Source organism: Microchirus variegatus (assembly GCF_963457635.1).
Source record: "Microchirus variegatus genome assembly, chromosome: 10".
In the NCBI taxonomy this organism is placed as follows: domain Eukaryota; kingdom Metazoa; phylum Chordata; class Actinopteri; order Pleuronectiformes; family Soleidae; genus Microchirus; species Microchirus variegatus.
In genome coordinates this window covers 8,271,766-8,296,972 of record NC_139811.1, presented here as the reverse complement: position 1 = coordinate 8,296,972, position 25,207 = coordinate 8,271,766, and the positions used below count along the sequence as shown (strand labels likewise).

Genomic DNA, 25,207 nt, shown 5'->3' with positions numbered 1-25,207 from the left:
TTCTTTTTTAAAAAATGGTCAGATATTGGACGAAATAGTATAGTATTACATTGAGGTCTATGACATTATATAGTATGACGTTTTGGTCACATTTTGAAGTAAAAAAAAAAAAAATTTAATTGTCTGATATGGACTGTGATGGACTGTGATATGGACGACAGTATTGTATGACTTTTTTGTACATTTTTGGACGACATAGTATAGTATGACGTTTTTGTCAAATTTTGGACAGCATACTTTATGACATTTAGTCACTTCTATTATGTTATGTCAACATATCTGTCGTTATCAAAGTAAAAGTGGCATCTGCTAACAACTCCGCACTCATTACGTCTTATGTCAGAGAGACATATGTAGACTTTGACTTTGTTTATGAGGAAAAGTTTGTACTCATTAGCCAAAGTAGAGGTTTATTTATATTTACACAGAGACTTTTATTACCTCACATTCACTCCTGACGGACAGTTTGTCCCAAATAACTGACTAAACTTGTAACTGATAAAAACAAATACTGTGTGTCAACAAAAGAGTCGGGTGTTGTTCATAAAACTTGCAGAACTGATCAGGTCACTTTGTGCACACACACACACACACACACACACACGCACACTGAACCTACTCAAACAGCTTAAACTAACATGTCAGTTAATAGTTATTATTATACAATTACACATTTATGGCATTTTGAAGTTTTTGTTTTTAAAAAATAGATTTTATCAGGGAAAAATAAATAAAATATTCAGAACATTTAAAATGTTTAACTTAATTTTTAACTTGGTTTACTTTTAGCAGTAGCGTCTGAAAAGGGGAGCAGTATTTAAAAGTGTGTCATCCTCTGGTTGTCAGTGAATTTTTCATGTTTAAAACATAATTGAAGAGTTTCTTCAACAAAACTCTTCAATTATCTGGCATTAATGGTGAACGTCTTTATCGTGATAATGTTTGTGAGTTGTTTTGTTGTCACTCAATCAGCCTCTAACCAAACACTACATCATAAAAACCGGGCCTTACCTCCAGGGCAAACAGGATTTCATGGTTGCTTTTGTTGGCCGTGGACTTTGGGTCCAGAGTGGAGTTGAGTCTCTCCATCGACTCAGACAGAGTCTCGGCGTCGAGCTGGAACTGCACAGAATGCACATCAACAAATAGTTAACACAATGTTATCGTGATGAAGTCACAGTTTGCCGTCATCGGACAGTTTGGTTACCTTCTTGTAATCCTCAATGTTGTCCAGGTGGGTTTCTTGTGCGAGACACAGGTTGAGAAAGGCCTGCCACTCGCTCTGCACGGAGTCTCTGTGCGTCTGAGGAAAGAATAACAACAAAGAGAACTCAGCTCAGTGTCGTTCACTGTGATGATGATGATGATGATGATGATGAGGGTCTGTCCTCATGTCTGACAGACGCAGCGTAATGTACCTTTATCGTCGGAGTGCCAGGATGTTTCATTTGAACCAGACGATCTCCTTCATCCTGCAGCTGGTTGATCTCACTTTCGTGTGCAAGCAGTCCATTGTTTTTGAATTTCTGGGGGAAAAAAACATATAAATAGGGACTATAAGAATGTGCCTTTTTACAGCACAACCTAGGCAAAAAAAATTTTTTAAATTCACCAATTATGTTAACACACCTGAATTTGGAAAAAAAGTCAGAGTTCAAAGTTCACATGGCTCGTTTTTATAAACAGAAACAGAAAAAAGGAAAGAAAAATTGTCTGTTTGTGCACAATTATTGCTACTTTACATCACTACACTCTTAGAAATAAGGGTTACTTCCCACAAGACCCCTCGAGGCTTCATACTTCTGAGTCGTGGTGACGGATACGCACTGCAATTTCCCGCCCGATCAGTAGGGGTCGCTGCGCAAGGTTGTTGTGCTTTTGGCTACGCAGGAGTATAAATTGGGCTTAAGAGTGTACTGCAAAAATGTGATACAAAATGAATCATAACTTTGATTTAACAACGAGAAAAACACATTTTTTTAAAGCTGAATACGTGACCTAAAAACACACACCCCCAGGATGTCCATATAAGGAGTTGTGTGTTATTCCCACGACAATTTAACATGAGCACTACGGGTTAAAATGACTGCTCCACCAACAGAACGCAAATCAGGCGCTCTCTAAATCGCTGCCTCCATGTGCCACACACAACACACCTGCTGCTGCTGTTCCTGCACTTTGCAGCTCCAATTTTTCTGAAGTGTTGCTACTTTAAAAGACAGACATACATAACTTATTGTATGTAAGTGTATATATAAAGTAGAGAGAGGTGAAGAGGGGAAGGGTGGGGAGAGGGAGGGAGAGGGAGGGAGAGGGAGGGAGAGAGAGAGAGAAGCTGAGGTGTTTGGGTAATAAAAGTAAAACACTGGATGTTTAAGTATTCAAATCAAAATTCCACAGCAAGTAAAGACAAAGTATGCACTATACTGAACTGAGCTGTACTATACTGGTTATACCTGTTGACTCCCGAGCTGGTAAAACAGGACCATGAGGGTTGTGCTTGAAGGCAAGCTGACAACGTTTTTCTTCCGCTGTCATATTGTGGCAAAACTTATGTAGTCGTAAAAATGCCATGTTGTTTTCTAACGACTGTAGTTTGTAGTTTTCCAGGTTTCACGAGTGAGACGCCGTCATTTAAAGACACAGAGGCAAATCATTTAAAGGTGCCATATGTAAGAATGTGGCCAAAAACGGTTACTACATTCAAATTCAAAACACCGAGGTCTTTTAGGTTTCGTTTTTGACGTAACTGGCAACCCGTGGTTGCTCGGCAGCTGAGACTCTACTGACTGCAATGATTGGTAGACGGCGGTAGGTGGCGCCACATGCCAAAACATAATTTCAAAACATACATGATGATTTGCAGTCTGCAAAATATTTTTTTTTAATGCAAATATTTTGTCTGTACTGTTGTTGTTGGTGAGTTCAGTTTGTTACATGAATATTATTCCTGAGTCTCTGTGACATATTAGGAGGATTTTACGGCCAGTTGCTTTAGATTTATTACATAATGCACCTTTAAATAATATTGAACAATTAAACATCCGTCGTTTCCAGGCTCTAAAGTGCTGTGTGTGTGTGTGTGTGTGTGTGTGTGTGTGTGTGTGTGTGTGTGTGTGTGTGTGTGTGTGTGTGTGTGTGTGTGTGTGTGTGTGTGTGTGTGTGTGTGTGTGTGTTTGTGCTCCACTGTGGGCTCTTCACCTCATACTCCATACGGACGCTCGGGGGGTCGACCATGCGGTCGCTCCAGTCTCTCTGCAGGATTCTCTCCTGCTGACCGGACAGGTAAACCAGCTCCTTACTGCAGCTCTGCATGTAGTCGTACAGGGAGGCCAGCGAGCTTCGCCTCTGCTGGGATGTTTCCTGCAAAACACACACACACACACACACAACAATCATATGAAGAAGAAACAGACTCTATGTGTGTGTGTCTGTAAAAAAGACACAGCAAAAGATAAGAAAACGAACACCACTTACTAAAAGTTTTGCATATTTGTCCTTGACGGCGGCGTATTGCTCCTGAAAACAAACACATGAACAAACAGATTGTTGAGAGTGTTGTTGTGCAGAGAGCACACACACACACACACACACACATTCTTGTACTTGCTGCATACTGAGGACCAGCATTTCCACTTTATGAATCAACACAATTACAAATATCTACTTCATGAATGACATCTATAAAGAACTACTGGTTGCAGTACCATAACATGTCCAAAAACAAACCAAAATAAAAAAAAAAAATTTTACCAAAAGTTTTTGGTCCAAAATTTGACAAAAACATCATACTATGTCGACCAACATTTTAACAAATCTTTGACAAAAAAATGTTGGTCCAAAATCTGACAAAAAAAATGTTGGTCCAAAATTTGACAAAAAAAATGTTGGTCCAAAATTTGACAAAAAAAAATTGGTCCAAAATTTGACAAAAAAAAAATTAGTCCAAAATTTGACAAAAAAAATGTTGGTCCAAAATTTTACCAAAAACATTTTGGTCCAAAATTTGACAAAAAAAAAATTGGACAAATTGAGTATAGCATGTTATAGCAACCTAGGGAAGTGATTTCAATAAAATCAAAGTGAGGACCGGCCAAAATGTCCTCACTTTCAAGAACACACACACACACACACACGTGTGTTGCTGTTGTGTGTTGTTACCTGTGAGGTGGTGGAGCCCGGCTGCAGCTGAGCGTTGTATGCCTCGATCTCCTGGTGCAGGATGTTATGAGCCGCAATCTGCTTCTCGACGTCAGAGAGTTTGGGGCCGTACGCCTCGGTGTCTAACTGTTTCTGTGAAAACAGAAGAAAGAGACACTTTATTGGTATGAAGGTGTTTAGAAATTGAGTTTTGCACACTTCATTTTTGACTTTGGCCCCTGTGGCTTTGACAACAAATGTTTTAATTCATTGTAACCGTGGTTCTATACATACATACATACATTCTTTTTTATTCATGTGTTCATTATTTTTCTGTTCCTGAGTGTTTTTTTAAGCTCCCATAGAGTGGTCCTGTTGCACATATATGTGAGTTATGGAGGTCTACTTACATACATTAACTTGTTTTTATGGTCAAAAACCTCCTAGTTGCTGTAAACGAGCGGATAGAAATCCTCTTTTCTGACGCTGTACGCCAGGCGCGAGATTTCAGACTCAACTCTCTCGCCCAGAAGACAGACTGTGTTGTGATTGGCCAGTACCCGGAAGTGACATATTCAGCACACCCGCTCTCAGAAGCACAGCTCCCCCCTCTGGAACGGTGGATGCACTGCTCCTCATTATCAAAACATTGTTTTAACAATGTTTAAAAGTAGCTTCTTCACGACTCCCCGCCGCAGTCACTTTTATGACTTTGACCCGGAGTCAGAAGACACTGTCGCTCGTGAAACACCTCCACAACGGACGTTATTCTTCTTCCGCGGTTCAATGTACGCAACCGGATGTGCCCGGACTAGTGCCCGGAGCAGGAGGATCTGCTGTTCCGGAGAAATGCTGTTTACATAACCGCTGAGCCCGAGATTACAATAAAACACAGCGTTCTCAGAAGTGGCTGAAATGTTTGTTTTGAACCTTCAGGGCTTCTTAAACAAGGTAATGACGCAGATACACACTAAAAAACAGCGGTAATTGGAACTTCCGGTCTAGGTCCGCTTTAATTCCTGGAGGAGCAAATGTAGCACATATAACGACATAATAATAATAAACGATTCTACACTCTCGGTACATATTTGTGTTATGATCTGACCAGTTTTTCGTCCAGCAGAGAGCTCCAGCGAATCTTCGGCGCCAGCTCCAGGTCTTGCACCTGGTCGTAGAGTTCCCTGTAGGTGGCGCAGTCTTTGGCCCAGCGGACGTGGAGGTTATTCACGCTGAAATCAAACACAATCAAACTCACAGAAGTGGCAAAGCCGAGAGGGGCGGAGAACAGCGAAGAGTGGTGATCATATCTCAGCGGAGCGCGATGATGGATTGATGGATGGACTTTCAGGTGTGTCTGCTGACATAAGAATGCTGCCACACATTCTAATGTTTTTTTTGTGTTGATATACATGTAATGAACTCACTCTTTGTCTATCTCATGAGCCTGAGGGTGCTGCAGCCTCTTGGCTTTGTCCACGTCCATGAAGAGGTCCTTCAGCAGCCCCTCGGCATCCGTCAGGTTCTCGGCATTGGTCTTCTGATGGATCAACTGCTGGTTCCTCTTCTCACGCTCAGTGTCCTGCACAGAAGCAGCAGCAGCAGCAGCAGGAGAAAGAGGAGGACACAAGTGTCATATTAAAATCTTAAAATTTGACAACACAGAATTGTTAAGACAAATGCAAGAGTGTCATTTTATAGAAGTATAGTAAAAAAAAAAATCCTGTTTCTGACCATTTTTGCATCTTATCTGTTTTTCACAATAAAATTATATCCATATAATAATAAATTTGACTTTTTTTTTAGTCTGAGGCAAGATTTTCCATCATGCTGTTTTGCTCATGCTCATAATATATACTCATACATACTCATATTGCTCCTTTGTGTATACATTTAAGCTTTGTATAGTCTCATTTTGCAAAATTCTTGTAAATAAACTGCTTTTATTTTCTTGATTTAATACACTTCTACTGACACCGAGTGGGTTTTTTTGTAACCTTTATCTGTATTTTCTCATTTCTGCATTCTGTGTTCTGCAAATTCCTTGTATTTTAACACCTACTTGGCAATAAAAACTGATTCTGATTCTGATTTCATCCCAAATCTTATCTCTAATCCTGGTCATTTGGTGATTTCCATCTACTACTCTACTATCTACTACTTTGATGTTTCTGGGTGATAGTGCAATGGCAAGACACACATTTGCATACGTGGATTACAGTGTGCTGTATATTGTATGGAAATGGGAAAACCGGGGCTCATTTTTGGGTAATTTTTCACACTCATAACACAGATTTTGTCAGATGTAAATGATTCCTTCCATAATATAATATGAGATAATAGTAATAGCTGCTGCAGGTGTGGCAGGTGTTTACCTCGAGCAGCAGCTCCTCCGCTCTCAGGATGTTCTTCTCCACTCGGTCTGCGTTGTTCTGCATGCGAGCGATCAGCATGGCCAGGTCCTGAGCCTGGAACCTGGGCAAGAAAACAACAACAACAGGTAAATATGATGACTCTGCACATCATACACTTGAAGACTGAGGAGAGAGGCAAACTGTTTATGACCACGTGGTGATGACGGTTTATTTAACATACTCATTATAAGAGGATCTTAGTGATTGGATTGTTAGCTATTTTAAACATGCATTAGGACAAACTACGCTGCTCCTGTTACGGTAACTCGAGCTTCTTTGTGTGATAAGGGTCAGGTAATTTATGCTCACGGAAGATTTCTAAGGCATATTTGTGTTCAAATACTTTTAGAGCACAAGAATTACAGAGTCAGTCAAGAAAAAGGGCAGGTATGTCAGGTATGACCTGGTTTCTACAGCAGTGGAGGCACAACAGAGATTTTACAAGAGGAGAAGGAAAAAATAATATTTGCAGCAAGTTAAATAGTTAGGTTAAATATAAAAAAAAATAAAAGTACACAGTGTGGTATTATATGCATTAATACCCTAATCTTAATCTATACTATTGTGATATAAGTGTGTCACATTTGAAAGTAGACCAAGAGTATTGTTAAATGAACATTATTACACCATTTTTGCTCAGGGAAACATACTGCAGATGATATAACGCATAGGTTTTCTTAGGTTTAATAACCAAAAAGCTTTGCTCTGTATCATTTTGTGCTATTTAAATTAAGAAGTCGTCTTTATCAGTGTGGTAGTTGTCACACAGAGGGGAATAAAAGAGAATTGACAACTGCACAGATTTCTAAAGACCAGCATCAGAGGAATCTGTTCGTGGTTGTTTTACTGCTCAGACGTATGAACCTGCACAGCTTTCTGCAAAGATGACTCTACACTCTTAGAAATAAGGGTTCCAAAAGGGTTCTTCTACAAGGGCTGAGGTTCTACCTGGAACCATTTGATTCTGAGAAACCCTTTCCCAAAGAAAGGGTTTTTCAAGGGTTATTGGTAACACTAATGGTTCCAGTAAGAACCATTTTGATCCAGAGAACCCTTTAAAACCCCGTATAAAGGGTTTTAAAAGGGTTCTTGGTGGAACCCTCCAAAAGGGTTCCAGGTAGAACCTAAAGAGGTTCAAAAAAGGGTTCTCCTACGAGGACAAGCCGTAGAACCTTATATGGTTATGGTTAATTTCTAACAGTGTAGGTCCATGATCCAACGTCTCCATAGACGAGAAAACACAAAACTTGCCATACTTGACAAACTCCTCTGATTGAATGTAACAGACATGTGTTGATATTTGAAAAGTGACACACACTCAATCATTGTTGGGGTTTACACTGTTTACTCATAGTAAACCAGCTGCCTCTGCGGTTCAACCCCAATCGTCTTCAACACAATGCCACCATTCTCCTGCGGCCCTCGGCCTAATGACACATGAGTCAATGAAAGAACGTGACACACGCACACACACACACACACACAGGGAGTCAGAGTCAGAGTCAGCGTTTCAGACAAACACGTTTTTCCCCCTTCCACATTCTCGGCTCATCATCACGGGCCGTGTCACTCATGAACGCAGTCCGCGGACCTGTTTGTGCTCTTGCGAGGCTTGTTTGTTCTGTGACACGCCCTGGATCCAGACCCGAGGGACACATTGCTGAGGGGGGAGTGTCGCTCCTCCTTTTCAAACACCTGAGGAATGCGGTCGGTGAGAGACAGAGACATTCCTGCTCACAGGAATCTCTTATCAGGACACTCAGACATCATGGCTCGCCTTGTAGTAAGAAGGTGGAGGAGGAAGATGATGATGATTGTGTTGTTTTTTTTTTTTTATTGCTGCCAGTGATGAAGTAAGAACATGTTTGAGTTGCTCTTTGAATATTTTCTCTTTACGCCTCTTTAGACAATAGACTACACACAGTTAACCTGCTGCCTTAGCATTTCATCACTTCCTTTTCTTATGTCGCAGCATTAACACACTAAAATATTATTTTAGAGATGTGTTGACATTGGGCCACAGCTTCCTGGTGGGCTACGAGGGTACTGCAGGTGATACGCAAGAGATAAGAAAAGGAAAGAGGGATTTTGTCATTAAGCTTTAAATAATTGTAAAATATTAAGGCAAATTATAGCATTTATGTGGATGGATTTGGACATTTGAGGACTTGTTTTTATTTCCTAAGGGTTAGGGTTGGGGGGGGGGCTATTTAACATAACGCAATAACTGTAAACTGTAGTTATATAAGAAGTTTTTAAGACATTTAACAGTGTAGATTCAAATGTTATTTCTGGATAAATAATATATACATATATATATATATATATATATATATATATGGTTTTGGTGGACAGAGGGTGAACTGTGCTGCAGTATTCTTCTTCGTCAGTGTGGACTCGGCTGACAGAATTAATCACTTTTGGCTCATGTTTGCAGTGATTACAGCCCCGAGTCTCCTGGATGGTGACTTAAGAAGATTTGATATTTGATATCTTAGACTCTGATGTTTGCAGCCTTTCTGCTCTTCAGAAATGGGTTTGCCTGGGTCATCCTGTTACGGTCACTCTGTCTGCTCTGAGCTCCTCCGTGCTGTCGTTTAATCATCTGCACGGTGTAGGTGATGAGTGTTTCCCTCCTGATATGATGCTTAGAAGAGTTCAGACTCTCAGGTTTCAGACTCTCTCTGGTCTTTTGAAGCACAGACCAGTGGAGTTGAACCTTCACCCAGGATCTCTGAACTCCTGGTCATGGAGATCACGCTCTCGTGGCTCATAGGAAATCTGCGTTTGCAGCAGAGCGTCTGTGCAGCTTTGCTCTGGCGGCTCTGCTGTGACACACCATTCAGGCACAGAAAATCATTCCCAAATTGTTTGACGACGAACTGACAGATAAGGGTAATTAATGGGAGTAAATCATTCATTTACATCATAGATTAGCATGAAGCTGAAACGTGAAAACGAAGGTGAAGAGGTTGTGATTAATGTACACATGATGAAAGGTGAATGATTGGATGATTAGAGATAATTAGTTCAACGATGATAATTTGCACCTAATTATATTTTTGCAATAACCACGAATGAATGAGCTTAAATAAACTAATCTGAAAAGGTTGCTGGTTTAAGTCCATGCCAGATGACGGGCTGGGGTACCCCTGAGCAAGGCACACAATCCCACTGCTTCATTGTTAATTGGACACACTAAATCCACTCCTCGTGTTCAGATAAATGGGAGGGTTGTGTCAGGAAGAGGATGCGGTATTTAAAAAAAAAAATCTCTGCCAAATCAAATATGCGGATTATCTGTGCCGAGTCCTGGAGAGAGAAGCCAAAAAAAGAACTACAACAGTACAAAAGTAGACGTTTACTTCTTATACCGTGGGATTACTACTTAATGAAGGGATGAGGATTCATCCTCCATCATCTCTGCAGCAAATATTACACATCACATGTGCGAGACTTCAGGTTTTTCTCTACGGATGTAATCTAATTGATTATTAATCGATGACTAAATCATTCAAATCAATTTTGATTATCGATTAATCGTTTTCTGATTGTTTTAGCTTCTTAAATGTGAATATATGTGAAATCATTCGAACTGAATCATTTTGGTTTGTGGACAAAAACATAGACATTGGAGAACATCGTAATTTCCAGGTTTGACAAAAACTGATCAACGTCTTTTTTTCTGACTCGTGGCCCAAACGATTCATCGAGAAAATAATCGACAGATTCATCGATTATGAGGATAATCCTTAGTCGCAGATCTATGCAGGTTTCTACCTGACTCACTCGCTCACTTCCATTCAAACTGAAGACAAACGCTGATGAAGACAAACACACGGCGAGCTGCAGAGACCCTGCCCTGCCACTCCCCTCTGTCACTATCTTCTTGAGCCTTTGGCTTCAAGGCGCGCCTCACTAATGGACCTGCTGCTGCTGCTGCTTAGTCACAGTAAAGGTCGGGGGGTGGAGTGGGGTCTAGGTTTCACAATGACAAACAGGTGGGAGTGTGCACCATTTATTGCCGCGTTAAACTTCATAAAACATCATTGATCAACCCCCTCTGGAACTAAAGCCTGACAGCACGAGCGATACCGCAGCGCGTTAAAGGTCTCTCACTCATGACCTGACAGCTAATAATGAGTCACAGCGGTGGCCTGCAGTGTGATACCACACGCCCTCTCAGCAAAGACACAAATGAAAATATGCGGTCAGGGTCACGTAATCAGGTGACAGCTAATGAAGTCGACTGTGCATGTACAATAACACGGTTTTATCTAAGCAAACAGGACAACAGTGGCATGTTTCACGTTCACAGTCACGTCCTAAAGCCCCTCGTTCAGAGAATGACATGTTTTTCTTTTAACAGTTCATGTCACGGCTGCTTTCAGGTGACACCTGGTTCCTGTGATGTGTTTGTTATTGTCGGCGTCTGTTCAGTGCAAACATGGATGTTGTGGTGCTTTAAAATGCCCCCATGCTGCAGGAACCACACACACACAAAAGCATGGAGACAGCAACACAAGACTAGAAAACATGACACACACACACCCACACACACACACACACACACACACACACACAGGAACTCACTTGCTGATCTTGACAGAACTGTATTCCTTGTTCTTCGACATGTTGGGACACTTGTTCAGGCCCGTCCGTTGTAATCTGAGTCTGACTGTGTATCTTCCAACTCCTCTCTCTCTCTCTCTCTCTCTCGCTCTCCTCTCCTCTTTCCTTGTCCTCTCACTCCTTCTCGCCTCCTGGAGCGTCCGTCTCTCTCTCTTCCTTCCTCGGGTGAAGTTAAAGGAGAGTCCACCTGTCTCAGCTCCGCCCAGACCAGCAGGTGTGTCACTGGTTCAAAGATACCGGGCGGACCTGTTCCACTCTCTCTCCCTCTCACTCTTCATATTCTAACAGCCTTTTTCCTGCATGCATGCAAGCATTCTACACAATCATTGGTCATCGCATTTGCTCCCAGTGGTGAGTTCTGTTTGAAAAACAAGAGTGGGAAACAGGTTAGAAACTCAGAAAGAGACTCTTTAAAGACTCGAACTTCCAGTGTTGTGTGTTTTTCTGACTCTACACATGCACCTGTCTATATAAACAGTCCCGCTGCCTCTGACTTTAACTCCACGCTGCACTAAAACCATGCCATTATAAGTGGAAAAACATTGATAATGTTCACAGAGGAATGCGGCCGAACTCGTCTACTCTGCATGGCTGGATATCAAGACCGTCATTAACACTTAACTCGTATTGTCGGTGTGGTTATGACAAGCAAAAGTCTCCTATTTGTTTGTATAAACCTCCTCAAATAAACGTAGAGTGGGTTTTTTCCATGTAACAGTGGAAAAAAACAACATGCTGTGACAGTGTCGACTCTGCAATAATACAGTATAGAACAGGGGTCTGTAACTATGGGGCTCTTCAGCCTCTCCATAGTGGCTCCTTCTAGCTTTTCACACTCTTTTTGTCAAGATAAAGGCATAAATAAAAGTGTAAAACCTCCCCCGAAAGCCATTAAACTGGCTCATTTTGGAGTCCTGTCCATCTTTAGATCCATGTACTTACGCTAGGCAGGTTTTCTCAGACATAAACTACATGAAATTGATTGATATTTAATTTCAAAGTGCTTTTCCTACAATTTAGAGTTTGCGACAAACTGTAGTTCTTTTAATATGGTATATATGTGTAAAAAAAAACAACTTTGCATGTGATTTTATCTTCATTTTAGGGATCAAATAGGTTTTATTTGGGTAGCGAGGGGACAAAAATGGCTCTTTTCATTTTCAAGGTTGCAGACCCCTGGTATAGGACGGTGCTTCGTTGACTCGATTAATCATCATTATTATTATTTAATAACTAAGGATCAGTGCGCTGCTTGACAGTTCTGTAGTAAAAATACTTTATCTTTATCTTTAGAGTCACGCCCTGTAAAATGACCTTTGTGGCATCCTGGAGAAGCAGAACTGTGCATGTCTGAGAGACAGAAATGTAAACTTCAGTCGCTGCCAGATAATAAAAAGGGATCGCAATCAAAACTAGTAATACATGCATGCACACACTCTGGCATGTGTGTGTGTGTGTGTGTGTGAAGACAAAACACAAAATGTGCACTATTTCTGTTGCAGAGTGGGTGGGCGGTGGGAGTTGGATTCACCTGTGTGTGTGTGGAACAATGTGACTTCTTCATGCCTCAGTGGGAGGGAGGAAAAAAATGGCTCGACATGCTGCTCCGGCTCATGCTTGCAGTGGGTGTGTGACAGACGCACACCCAGAGCAGTTCCTCCTCAGACCAACACCCACATACCTGCAGGCAGAGGGAGGGAGGGAGGGAGGGAGGGATTACCTGCACGGAACAAAAAAACTATCTACAATTACACACGAGTGTGTGCGTGCATGCGTGCGTGTGGAATGAGTGCAAGAGTGCAGGGATGACAGAGGAAGGCATTTAGTCTCACTTGGCCTTGACCTTTGTCTCCAGGTGTGAATAACCCCCCCCCCCTGAACATAAAGTCAGTCTTTTACTAAAAAGAAATGAATGAAATGTGATAATATTAAAGGGATCTGAGATAGAGTTGAAATAATAAATAATAAACGATAATTTTTTTTTGGTTGTCAGGCCTCTGGAATCACTCACGTTTACATTGACTCCCTTACGCACACAGATCTAGAGTCTCTAAAGTTGCATTCCACACTGTATAGATTCTTTATTAAAGGTGCATTATGTAATAAATCTAACCCAACTGGCCATTAAATCCTCCTAATATGTCACAGAGACTCAGGAATAATGTTCATATAACAAACTGAACTCACCAACAACAACAGCACAGACAAAATATTTGCATTAAAAAAAATATTTTGCAGACTGCAAATCATGTTTATGTTTTGAAATCATGTTTTGGAATGTGGCGCCACCTACCGCCGTCTACCAATCATTGCGGTCAGTAGAGTCTCAGCTGCCAAGCAACCAAGGGTTGCCAGTTACGTCACAAAACGAAACCTAAAAGACCTTGGTATTTTGAATTTTAATGTAGTAACCGTTTTTGGCCACATTCTTACATATGGCGCCTTTAAAGGTACAATGTGTTGGATTTAGAAACATCTTAGTTATATATTCCCTTTTAACCCTAGAACACTATCGCTCAAGTTCAAAACACCATCACTAACGCCGGGTGATTTTTACCCGAGATAATAAATACACCCAATAAAAAAGTATTATATATCAAAACATGACAATACATGACAAATTTGAGTAGTGTACTTTTATTTGAAACTGTCTAACAAAATGAAAGAAAATCATCATGAGGGCACCATAGAAAAATGCTCCAAAATTACTGGAAAATTAGGAATTTGGGAACAACAAAAACAAAACAAAAAACATAATAATAATAATGAAGATGAAGACTTGGTTTTCATGAAAATCACATACATTTATTTGCTCATGTGAAAACCATCCAATGATGTTCTAGGGTTAAGCATGTAGGAGAACATTTGGTAGCCTTTACTTACTACTTATTCAAACTTAAACTGTGTTTAATTTTGTCTGTATTGTTGTTGTTGGTGAGTTCAGTTTGTTATATGAACATTATTCCTGAGTCTCTGTGACATATTAGGAGGATTTTATGGTCAGTTGCTTTAGATTTATTACATAATGCACCTTTAAATACAGTGATATATTTCAAGGTTAAAAACCACATGTTTACAACTCCACAGTTCACATCAGGTGCTCAATAATACAAAGAGTGAATCCACCTGTAAATAAAAGAAAATAGAGAAAAGACAAATAAATTAGTGGAAATAATGCTTATAAAGACACTCCTTTAAAGGATTAGCTGTACACTAGATAATATTATGATATATATATATATATATATGATATAGGCTGTATACCTGTGTTATTGTGTCCACCTCAGAGCTTCAGTCGAGCACAATCCACTTGTTTAAACTCCACATTGCGCAATTCTGCCTGAGATAAGGATAGTTTGTCCAGCGGTGATAACCTGTCACCTGTAGTTTTACGCATTTTCAACAATGAAAATAGGCTTTTTGAGGCCAATCACATAATTCACTCATTCATTCATTCATTCATTCATTCGTATAAACCACACGTTTTTAATGGAAATACGCGTACAATCTTAGTAACGTAGTACGTGCATTTGCATACACTACGGAAAAAGCTGCTTGTCAATCACGGCTTCATTGTTAAAAGTCCTGACTGTTTCATTGGTGCTCCACTGTCACTGGAGCTCATTGTTATCAGTGTCACCTCAAACTGTCAACTGCAAGGTGTGGCTGTCATCTAGTAAAAAAAATAAAGGAGAAGAAAAAAATGGGGGCAATTCTTCAACAGGTGAAATGATCAACACTCTGCTGCTCTGTAGTATTTGCACAGAGAGCGTTCCACGCATAGTTCCAGGCCGCTGCTCTGTAAATATGTAGAGAGAGCAATTTAAATCAGCTGCACCCACAGCACTAAAGAACAGCAGTGCTCTAATCTGATCTGTAATCAGCAGGAGCTGCTGCTGACCTGTGATCAGCCCACACAGCAACAGTAATAAGGGACACATGTAGGACATAATATGCGGCCTGGTCCACTTCCTCTATTCAAGCGAACAATAAGGATAAGATAGAATCAAAACATCAACAAAGAAGCACAAGTGTTGACCTAGATCTGGATTTAAGTCCTTAAAAAACGTTGTTTCACTGAGCTCGAGTCAAATTTAGGAACGCAATAAATTGAAATATTTGACATAACTTTGTTTTAAAACTAGAAGTCCAGTGGTTTATTTAATTATGTTCCAACACGGGGGTTAAAACTTTCAACCAAATTCAAAAATTCACAGTTTGAAATGTTTGGATTGACATTCTTGCTAATACTCCAACTTGTTGGTCTGCTGAACAGTGAGAGGTCCAATGCTGCCCTCCACAGTTCAAAGCACCAAATCACATTCTGGTAGTCTGAAATCACAGATCAATGTCCTTCCTTACAGCACAGATCCAAGTTGAACCTCACTCTGGTCAGATATGACAGAACACTTTCAAATTAAAAGGCAACATGCATGTACGTGCGTCTCCAGACTGTGCCTGGTGTTTGCCGTTTCCAAAGATCTATCGTCTCATAATGGGTGAGCACTTAAAAATCGTCATACTAGAGCACCACCCTGTGACATCTCAACTGTGGTTTGGCCTTCTACCACAAGGTGGAGACAACTTTGACCAACTACTTATACATTTTGTGGTTGTGTAGTGCTTAAAAATCAAGCCCATTCTCAGCCTGGTCAGAGTGCATCCCACCTTTCAGGCCACATCATAAGATTTAGTTGTAAGACCTCATCAAATGATCATTAGTGTGAACCATCTTCCACAGTACAAGTGTGTCACCCTCAGCTGCTGAGTCATTGATGAGAAAGTGCTCAATCACAGCTTTCATTTTTATAATTTTCCAGCATTGCATCCTACAAACCTTTACTTTCATGTTAAATGACAAGGTGATCGCAGGGTTCCACATACTTAAGTCTCATGTTAGACATAAAAAAAGACACCTGGCGGAAGGTAGAGTTCATAATTTGTAATGGTCAGGAAAAACAACAAACCCAAGTCATAATTTTGTTTGTTTTTATTTGAAAGATCATGCAGTGCACTTCCAGGGTAGGAGCTTAACATCACCTTCAATGATACGTGTGAAAAAAACAGTACATCTGTAATTGCCTAATACAAAACATAACCATTACTAAAGGAATGTAACAAATTAAATAATAATCGGAAAAGTGTGCAACGCCACTATTGCCGCACTGCAGATCTTAAAAGGCTTGACAGAGGTAACATTTGAAACCCTGTAAGGTAAATACAAAAAAAAAAAGAAAAAAAGAACTGGGTTGTCTATATAAAACTCAACAGGACAAAAAAGCAATAAATTACTTCTTTCAAGTGTGTATGGTGCATTTACTGAGTGAACTGAGGGGGCAGGGTGTACGGCACCAGCGGCGGAGGATGCTGCTGCTGCTGCTGTGGGGCCTGTGTCTGGGGGAAGGTGAAGGGGGCGTGGCTAGCACCATTCTGTGCCTGGAAGTTGTTCTGACCTCCAAAGGCCCCCGCTGGGTTGTTAAAGTTGGACTGTCCATTACCATTGTAGCTAGCTCCATTGTAGCCATTGCCGCTGGTGGCACTGTTCCCATAGCCTCCATTCTGTGTGTTTGCGCCAAAAGATTTGTTTGGTCCATTTTCAAAGCCTCTACCATTCTCCCTGTCCCTAAAATTTCCGAAATCGCGCCTTCCAGAGGAATACCTATCCCTGCGGTCATCCCTGTAATCACCACCTCGGCCTCCCCTTGAACGACCTGGGGGGAGAAAAAAGTGAACGCGCATTAAATTAGAAAGCTATAGCAGTGTTATTTGGGGAAAAAATGTTTAAAACCAGAAACTGGCTTGAAGTACCAATAAATTTAAGAGGATTAACTATCCACTTCTCAGAATAAAAAAGGAGAGCAGCAGGAAAGAAAAGTGGCTGCGGTTCACAGCACAGTTTCTGTATCTCACCAATTGGATTTACCTCCTCTGTCTTCAGCCATTTGGAGGAGCTTGGGGTTGATTGCCTGGTTGGCCTCGCGAAGCACAGATATGAGGTCGGCGGCCTGTCTCATGTTGTTTGGAGTGAAGAAGGTATAAGCTGTGCCTGTCTTTTGGCTACGAGCTGTTCTGCCAATGCGGTGGATATAGTCCTCTGAGTTGTTTGGGTAGTCATAGTTGATGACAAATTTCACGTCTTCAACATCTGTAAGATTGTGTAGCGATGTGGCATAAAGGAAGAGGGCAGCACACGCAAGACGTGCACCAACACCACCACAACAACCAGATCAAAAACAAAAAGGCCAAGTTAGTAAAGTTGCACAGTGGGGTTGAGCCATTTAAGCTGTAAAAACTGCAATTAGACAAAAGATGCACAAACCAACTTCCCTGGGGAGACTACAGTGGGAAAAGAAAAATGCACACTCCAGCTTCCAATCCTGGTGGACTAAATAAAACCCACCCTGCTGAGCTTACCATCAAAGAATGGATCAGAAGTCTTAGCATGTTTTGGAGCATGCATTCACTAGTCCGTTCCCATTGCAGCACATTTCCCCACATATTGACAAATGACCCTTGGTTGTTCTCTACACAGAGCTGATGCAACTACAACTAATGCTTCCCCCCCAATAACACTTAACCAGTGTCTCAGTCAGTCTCATGAGCTACCGCAACGCTCACACTGTAGTATTGCTTGCCATGAAAACAGTAGCTCTGAACCAATATGAAGGATGCCTGGAAACAATGCACCACCACTCGACATGGCAAGATTTTTTTCCAGACGCAGTGTTCACTTGTTCAGTGTCTCTCGTTGGCAGGTCTCGACATGACTTTGAAACGCAGGCGAGGGAGGAGTGTGAGCTTGGATTTTATCCAAGTGTCCAACTAGCATGTCCCACTGTCACCTAAAGCGCCAGTAGCCATGTCTTTACAGAGGTGATGTATGATCGATCTGACGGACTGCTCTTCCGACAGAAGTTTAGGAGACTGCAACAGCAACACCACCCATGCTTTCGACACATCTACGCAACAGAAAGCTCCGTCCAAATGACTTGCAATGCTCGGCCCAAACAAATGTGCAAGACAAGAGAAGACGGTGAAGCCGGGCTTTGAGGTGGGACAGTTACAGAGACTGGCTGTGTGAAGCAGTCCAAAACATTGCCAGAGAACAGACCAGCATATTGGGGTGGAACTGTGGCCAGCCCTGAACTCTCCCCCGTTTTTAGGCAGGCCTGCACGTTATGCTGCTCTTGGGCCTGGTCACCTCTGTCTATCTGCACGACTGGGAGACCCGTGCCTCGCCAGTCAGGACACCTCCAAGAATGCTCCTTCCCCCTCTGGAGACCTGGGCTTGTCATGCCAAGGCCCTGCCACGTAGACCGCTCCTTCAGGTCAGGGGAGAGACTCAGAAAGAAGCAGAAAAGTTAAAGAAAGCAAATGCACTTTCTTTTTCAAATACATTGGCGTGGTACACCGTTCGAATACTGACCTAGACCCCTGGAGGCAACATCTGTAGCTATGAGAATTGGGGCCTTTCCATATTTGAACTCTGAAAAAAAAAAAACTGTTAGATAACAGACTTGTGTAGTTCTGGTCAAGTGAAGTCAATGGTTATTCGTGCTTACCATTGAGAACCCAGTCTCTCTCCTGTTGGCTTTTATCCCCATGGATTCCCATTGCTGGCCACCTATAAGAATTGTTTTAATGTTAATTAATTCAAGCACATCACATTCAGAAACGTACAGACATACTAGGTGGCAAAACTTACCCATCCCTCCTCATCCTCCTTGTGAGATCATCACACCGCCTCTTTGTCTCCACAAAGATGATGGTCTTGTTCTCCTTCTCACTCATGATTTCCTCAAGCAGACGAAGCAGCCTTTAAAAAGGGAAAAAGGGTTAAGAATCTACCATAGACTCAGGCCAATGTCCACAGATCTTTTTCAGCAGCACTCGCCGTCAACATCATGAACGTCACTTACTTGTTCTCCTTTTCTCCATCATTGCAGACATCAACAATCTGCAGGATGTTGTGGTTGGCACTGAGCTGCAGTGCTCCAATATTAATCTGAACATAGTCCTTCAGGAAGTCCTCGGCCAACTGGCGAACCTCTTTAGGCCAAGTGGCACTCCACATCAGAGTCTGGCGGTCAGGCTGCAAAAACAATTAGCGACACATTCTCTTAGAGTAGAGTACAACTAGCAAAGAAGCCTTTCACATCCATTTGTGCCAATTAAAAAAATAACCATCAGACCACTTAAGAAACCTACCCTGATTTGGTCGACAATTTTACGGATCTGCGGCTCAAAACCCATGTCCAGCATTCTGTCGGCCTCGTCCAGCACAAGATATGTGCATCGACGAAGGTTTGTCTTTCCTGCCTCAAGGAAATCAATGAGCCTGCCAGGAGTGGCAATGCAGATCTCCACACCTGTAAGAGTAAAGCCGTTAGAACCAAGAACACAAAAGTGAAAATGTGCCACATTCTACATTGTAATTAAATACCTCTTTCCAAATCACGGATCTGTGGTCCCTTTGGTGCACCTCCGTAGATGCAGGTAGACTTCAGGCGAGAAGCTCTGCCATATTCTGCCGCCACCTGTTGTACCTGCTGAGCCAACTCACGGGTTGGGGCCAGCACCAATGTCTGCAGGAGAGGAGAGGAGCTTTTAAGCAAAGTAACTTCGGTACAATTTCCCAAAAAATGTGAGGTCAACCAGAGGAGCCGTAAAACTTGTACAAAAATTTATGTTACTTACAATTGGACCATCTCCACGTTCCAGGAAAGGCTGATGGTTGATGTGTACAATGGCAGGCAACAGATACTGCAGAGCAAATAATCACATACATCAGTTTCATTATAGGAATGAAGTAATATTTGAAGAAATTAATGCAGAAAGTCATATCACAATAGCATTTAAAGAAACTAATGCAGAACTTACAGAGAGCGTTTTGCCAGAGCCAGTCTGTGCAATGCCAACCATATCCTTGCCACTAAGAGCCAGAGGCCACCCCTGAGCCTGGATGGGTGTTGGATCAGTCCAGTTCATTTTGTCAATAACTTCCATCACATAAGCTGTGGAAACAAAATTGATTAACCGATGCAGACCATAGCTCCATTAAAACGTTTACTGTAGACATCACTTTGTTCAAACTTACTTGGAAAGCTGGCCTCGTGGAACTTCATAATGGGGTTAGGGCACTCTCTCCCCTTGAATGTAATTGTTTTGGCCCTCCTGTATTGCTCAACTTCTTGCTAAAAGACGAGAATAAATCAGAATGAACGACCAAATATAATCCAGCAGTCATAACCTATTACGTCACAGACACGTGCGGGAGAGCGCACATTTAACAGCGTTGCATAACATGGCCTGGACCACGCTCACGACATACCGGTGACCTGCGGACAACATCGGGGTGCTGCTGATAGAAGTTCTTCTCAAACTTGGGGAGTTCGTCCATGTTCCAGTGTTTTTTGCGCAGCCGTTCCCCGGGATTGCCAAACTTTCCTCCTCCGCCGCCTCCTCCACCACGATTGCCTCCAAAGCGAGGAGGACCACCGCCATAACTGCAATAAAATGAACACGGAGTCAATCGGCGGTTTAACAGTTTAAATTGCGCATAATCAAATCACAACTTCTTCACCCTAGATATGTCATATACTTTCCAACCGGCAGAGGAACAATGGAGTAACAGTCGGCATTTTGTATCCGCATCCAATCTGCCACATGGCGGAAAGCCGACCGGTCAGCTGTAGCCGCGTCAATAAAGCGGATTAATAACATACCGATGTACGTCTTAAAACACGAATAATAGAGGTGTCGATCACAGTGTCGCCATTATGATTGAAATATATTACGGAAGTGTAACACTCGGGGATGACACTCAACGCAGCGTAGACTAACGGGATGCTAACGCTATCAAGAAGCTAACGAAAGGCTGCGGTGCCGGTGCACGAGGCCAGACAAGGCCTCGAGCCAAAGACAACGGGCTCCAGCCACCGGAGGCCGGGGCCTTGTCGGAAAAAACGAAGCCAGTCGAAATGTCTTCAGATACTCACACTCGCTCTAGTCGCATTTAACACATAACGTAAAAATACAAACGAGGCGTTGCTTTATAGCCACCCAATTCCGTTGTTTGAGTCGTTTCTGTCGGCTTTAAGTCTAGTCGGCCATTTCTACGGTTAATACGGCAACGAAACTCGTCTTAAAAGAGGACAGTGTACTTACCCTCTATCTCTATCCCTGCCGCGGTCTCTGTCGGAATATCCAGGCATTGTGTAAATGAACTGTTTAAATAAAAAAAGATAAATAATCTACCGTGTGGCTTTTCCGCCGACTAAAAAAGATGCGACCGGCAGTTAAGCTGAAATGCCGGTAATGTGAAAACAAGGTCCGGATTATATAACAAGAGGAAGTCCACCTTCCGGTGTATTCATCCGCCGTACACTTCTGATGAAAGTGTCTTCTATCGAAACTAGACCGGGCAGAAAAGGAGAACAGTGTTTTAAATACACACGCTCTGTTGTTATTATATAACGTTATATATCTTGAAAAAATCGATACAATACCAGCCTCTTACTTAATATCCTTTCAACAGAGTAGAGTAAAATCACTAGGTTAAATCATCCAGCGAGGATTTATGTGGAGTTTCATAACAAGATACTATGTTCTGTGAGACTTTATATAAGGCGAAAGAATGTTTCAAAGCAAACCTTTGAACTCTTTTTCCGCCGCTGTATTTCCTTTAATGTGCGGGTTTTTCTTAGATACTAACAACAGGCGTTGGCGGATGCATATGTACGAGACAGAAAGTGGTGATTCGGCCTTTGACGACACTGCTGCTGGTTTACGGAAATTTACGTCATCGTGACCAACCCTAACATGTGCGAGACTCGACTGTAATGAACACTGTTGTCTTCTTTTCTCCTTCTTCTTCTTCTTTTCTTTATGAAACAGAAGGTGTGGTGAAACGTGTTTTACTTTATTTCTTAATCATACGTGAACACGTAAATGTAATGGAATGAATACAGTATGTTGTTACCTGTGCTAAAAAAATAACAACAACCCTTGTGACTTGTGAATGTTGTACTGTATGAATTATGCAAACCAGGTTTATTATGAACAGACGTCTCAACCGTTTGGTAGAGGCCTGTATCTGAAATACTGTAGGGTCTAATAAAAAAAATAAAAAAAAGATTGTTGCTATTGTTATCATAAGTACAACAAATAAAATAAAAAAAATTCAAATAAATATTTTTCCTTTGCTTTTTTCTTGGTGCGTACCGTAAAGGGTTCAAGGTAAAAAGTTAAGATGAAATATAAATACAAGAATGCAAAATGCTTAGAAAGATTTGGTGAGGTGATAGTGGGGGGGGGGGGGGGGTAGTCATGATGGGTAAAATAATCTGAAAAGGTACGTTTTTAGTTGGGATTTGAAGGCAGATGGTGATGATATTGTTCTGATGTGTTGTGTGGGAGTGAATTCCAGAGAATGCTGGAAGGTGTATAAGAGTGTGGAGGTCAGTGAGATATGGAGGAGCTTTGCTATGGAGGGTTTTGAATGTTAAAAGAAGGATTGGGGATGTTGTTTCAGGACGGGGTGATGTGCTCTGGGATTCTGGTGATGATACAAGTGGCTGAGTTCTGAACCAGTTGAAGTGTATGGAGGGATTCGTGAGGAGTGCATTGTAGTTTCTGCAGGAAGTTTGTTCCACACAACACTAAACATTTAACCCTTGTTTGTCTCTACGTTGGCCCTGTGATGGACGGTCGACCTGTACCCCGCCTTTCTCCTCACGTCAGCTGGGATTGGCACCAACGACCCGTTTTCATCTTCCAGACACCTTAGAAGTGATACCAATGAATACCCAGTGGGAGGTTCAAACGTGCGCCATTCTGATGTAAAACACTAGTCGTTGCTTCCCCCACGTGTGTGATGCACATTCATGTAAAAAAGCCGTCTTGTTGCGAAACAAGGACACATCTTTAGACAAGGCCCTTAACATTGTTAGACAAAGGCAAGTTTAATTAGAACTAATAACACACAAAAATAAAATACTCTTACAAAATGATAGTGTTAACATACATCAAATTGCATCAGTCAGCTGAGATATAGTCCTGCTAAGTGGATCATGCTATCGAACCAAACAAACAAACAACCGGGGAAAAAAAAAAAAGAACCAAGAGCTGCGTCTCACGGCTGACTTTGAATATAAAGTTCAGTTCTTCGACGAGAGGCAGCGATGCCGAGTGACGTCGTCGTGTAGGAACAGACAGTGAGGTGACGGTGACGGAGCGTGTGCACTGAATATAAACGTCATTGTTGAATATCTGGTGTTAAATACACATGGGTGTCTTCATTCTGTTTGTGTGCAATTTCTCATTTCTGTTTTTTTTTTTAAAAACAAAGGAAAAAAAAGAATCTTTTTGTACTGAAGTTAAAGATAAATTACAAGGTTGATTTGATCCACATACAGTACATGAACATTATCTTATTACTGTACAAAGCACCATCGGAGGACACCTTTTTTTTCACTTTGCATACACTTGTCTACGTAAAAGAATGAAAACAAAATTTTTTTCCTTTTTCTTTTTTTTAGTGTATGCAATTGTAAAGAACAGTCCACGGTCGTAGAGATTGCAAGACAGGCAGCATCTTCTGAAAAAACATTCAAGAACTTCCTTTCCTTTCCTCTAACCACCTTCCCACGAAAACAAAACATAACTGTAGGATTCACTTTCACACACATGGAGGACACATGCGACAAGTACTGTGTTGATGGTCAGAATTATTGGTTTCTCAGATCACGAGATGTTCCAGAGTAGGTAGAACACCTCCTGAGAACGCCGTGACGAGGGAAAAGAAAAACTGTGCGCTTAAAGCAGTCGTATGTCAGTGAGTACGGTTGCCAATATAAGACTCAATTTAATGCTATTTAGCACCACGTGGTTCAAAGGTAGTCGGTAGGAACGGTAAAAATAAAACAACAAAGAGACTGTGATCGACTTCCATTACAAAAAATTAGTGCTGGGCGCGCTAACGAGATAGCGGCGGTTATCGGTCAACGCACGTTAATTCATGACGCGTTTCCATGGCAACTGACTGACGGAAAAAGACGCATGTGACGTCATGTTTACGCGACTCCGGATTGTTAAAATTAGTCTCTAAAGTAACGCTAAACTTTAAAAACAGAGGCACACATACGCAGTACACAGGTACAGCTGGTTATATGTAGCGCTGCTCTTCGACTGTAGGCGCTCTAACGGCGCTAAAGGAGCTAGCGCAGCTAACTGGTAAACGGTGCCTGGACTCCGGTGTCGCGGTCACGTAAACAAGACGTAAACACGTGCGTCTTTTTCCCGGTCAGTCGTCACGGAAACGCGCCGCGAGTTAACGTGCGCTAACCTAGCGTCCAGCACTATAACAAATGAAGGTAGGTTTCATGCGAGTGAAGTGACGTGAATATTAAATGACAAACTGTTAAAAAAGAGGGGTCACAGAAGGTCAACACACCACCGTACGGACTGTAATCCCAGGATGAATCAGTAGAATTTAAAGGGTGCGCTCAATAATGGTTAAGATTTATTCACACAACAATGTTTATGGCACTCATAAGGACATAATGTTTGTGTTTTTTTGCCTTTAAAGCACAATCTCTCTCTTTGTACATGAGCGGTGATGTCGAGAGAGAGACCTCAGCATTCCTTAAGTGATATTCAGTCAAGCTCATTTCATTCCACAAATGCTTTTCTATAATTGAAGCAGTAACATTTCAAATATTTTTTCAATGAAATAATGGAAGATGGGGGGGTTTTCTGAAATATAACAATAAATTATATATATTATATTTCATGTTATTGTTTCTTTTTCTTTTCTTTTTTTTTTGAACTGTTATATAAAAATAACACATTTCAACCGATCCATTCATTTCTTCACTTTCAAACACGTGAAATATTCGGGGTTTGTGGGAATGCAGACTCAGGAGCAGAAGTCCCCGATGACATCTTTGGAGAAGGTTGTAAACAGTTGGGCTGCGTCCGCGTCCATGCCTTCTCATCTGCACACGTTTATCAACCCCTGTGTT

The 25,207-nt window shown here is 41.6% G+C and overlaps 2 protein-coding genes across 3 annotated transcripts in view; both read right to left on the bottom strand.

The window, feature by feature from the left end:
- LOC310933110 (envoplakin-like) overlaps positions 1–11,185 on the bottom strand; it is a gene marked incomplete at its 5' end in the record, with an annotated part of 30,858 nt that extends 19,673 nt beyond the window's left edge. The window contains 13 exons of the mRNA XM_083896532.1: positions 1,012–1,122; positions 1,208–1,303; positions 1,419–1,526; positions 3,202–3,363; positions 3,478–3,519; positions 4,162–4,293; positions 5,246–5,369; positions 5,565–5,719; positions 6,513–6,612; positions 8,143–8,246; positions 9,257–9,379; positions 9,477–9,495; positions 11,145–11,185. Of these exons, the coding sequence (XP_083752658.1) occupies positions 1,012–1,122; positions 1,208–1,303; positions 1,419–1,526; positions 3,202–3,363; positions 3,478–3,519; positions 4,162–4,293; positions 5,246–5,369; positions 5,565–5,719; positions 6,513–6,612; positions 8,143–8,246; positions 9,257–9,379; positions 9,477–9,495; positions 11,145–11,185 (1,317 nt within the window). The remainder of the gene's footprint in view (positions 1–1,011; positions 1,123–1,207; positions 1,304–1,418; positions 1,527–3,201; positions 3,364–3,477; positions 3,520–4,161; positions 4,294–5,245; positions 5,370–5,564; positions 5,720–6,512; positions 6,613–8,142; positions 8,247–9,256; positions 9,380–9,476; positions 9,496–11,144) is intronic.
- A 4,992-nt stretch (positions 11,186–16,177) lies between these two features.
- On the bottom strand, positions 16,178–21,492 carry ddx5 (DEAD (Asp-Glu-Ala-Asp) box helicase 5). Of its 2 annotated transcripts, none has more exons than XM_083896771.1 (13): positions 21,351–21,492; positions 20,515–20,689; positions 20,281–20,377; positions 20,064–20,197; positions 19,881–19,946; positions 19,627–19,768; positions 19,392–19,552; positions 19,103–19,275; positions 18,889–18,999; positions 18,746–18,807; positions 18,610–18,669; positions 17,107–17,328; positions 16,178–16,894 (listed from the first exon to the last, which is right to left on the bottom strand). In XM_083896771.1, the coding sequence occupies exons 1-13, from the start codon at positions 21,395–21,397 to the stop codon at positions 16,500–16,502; spliced, it is 1,845 nt and encodes a 614-aa protein (XP_083752897.1). In that variant the 5' UTR covers positions 21,398–21,492; the 3' UTR covers positions 16,178–16,499. The 2 variants fall into 2 exon arrangements, with proteins under 2 accessions (XP_083752897.1, XP_083752898.1); XM_083896772.1 differs by having other exon boundaries at positions 16,722–16,894; positions 17,094–17,328.
- Positions 21,493–25,207: the final 3,715 nt, after the last annotated feature.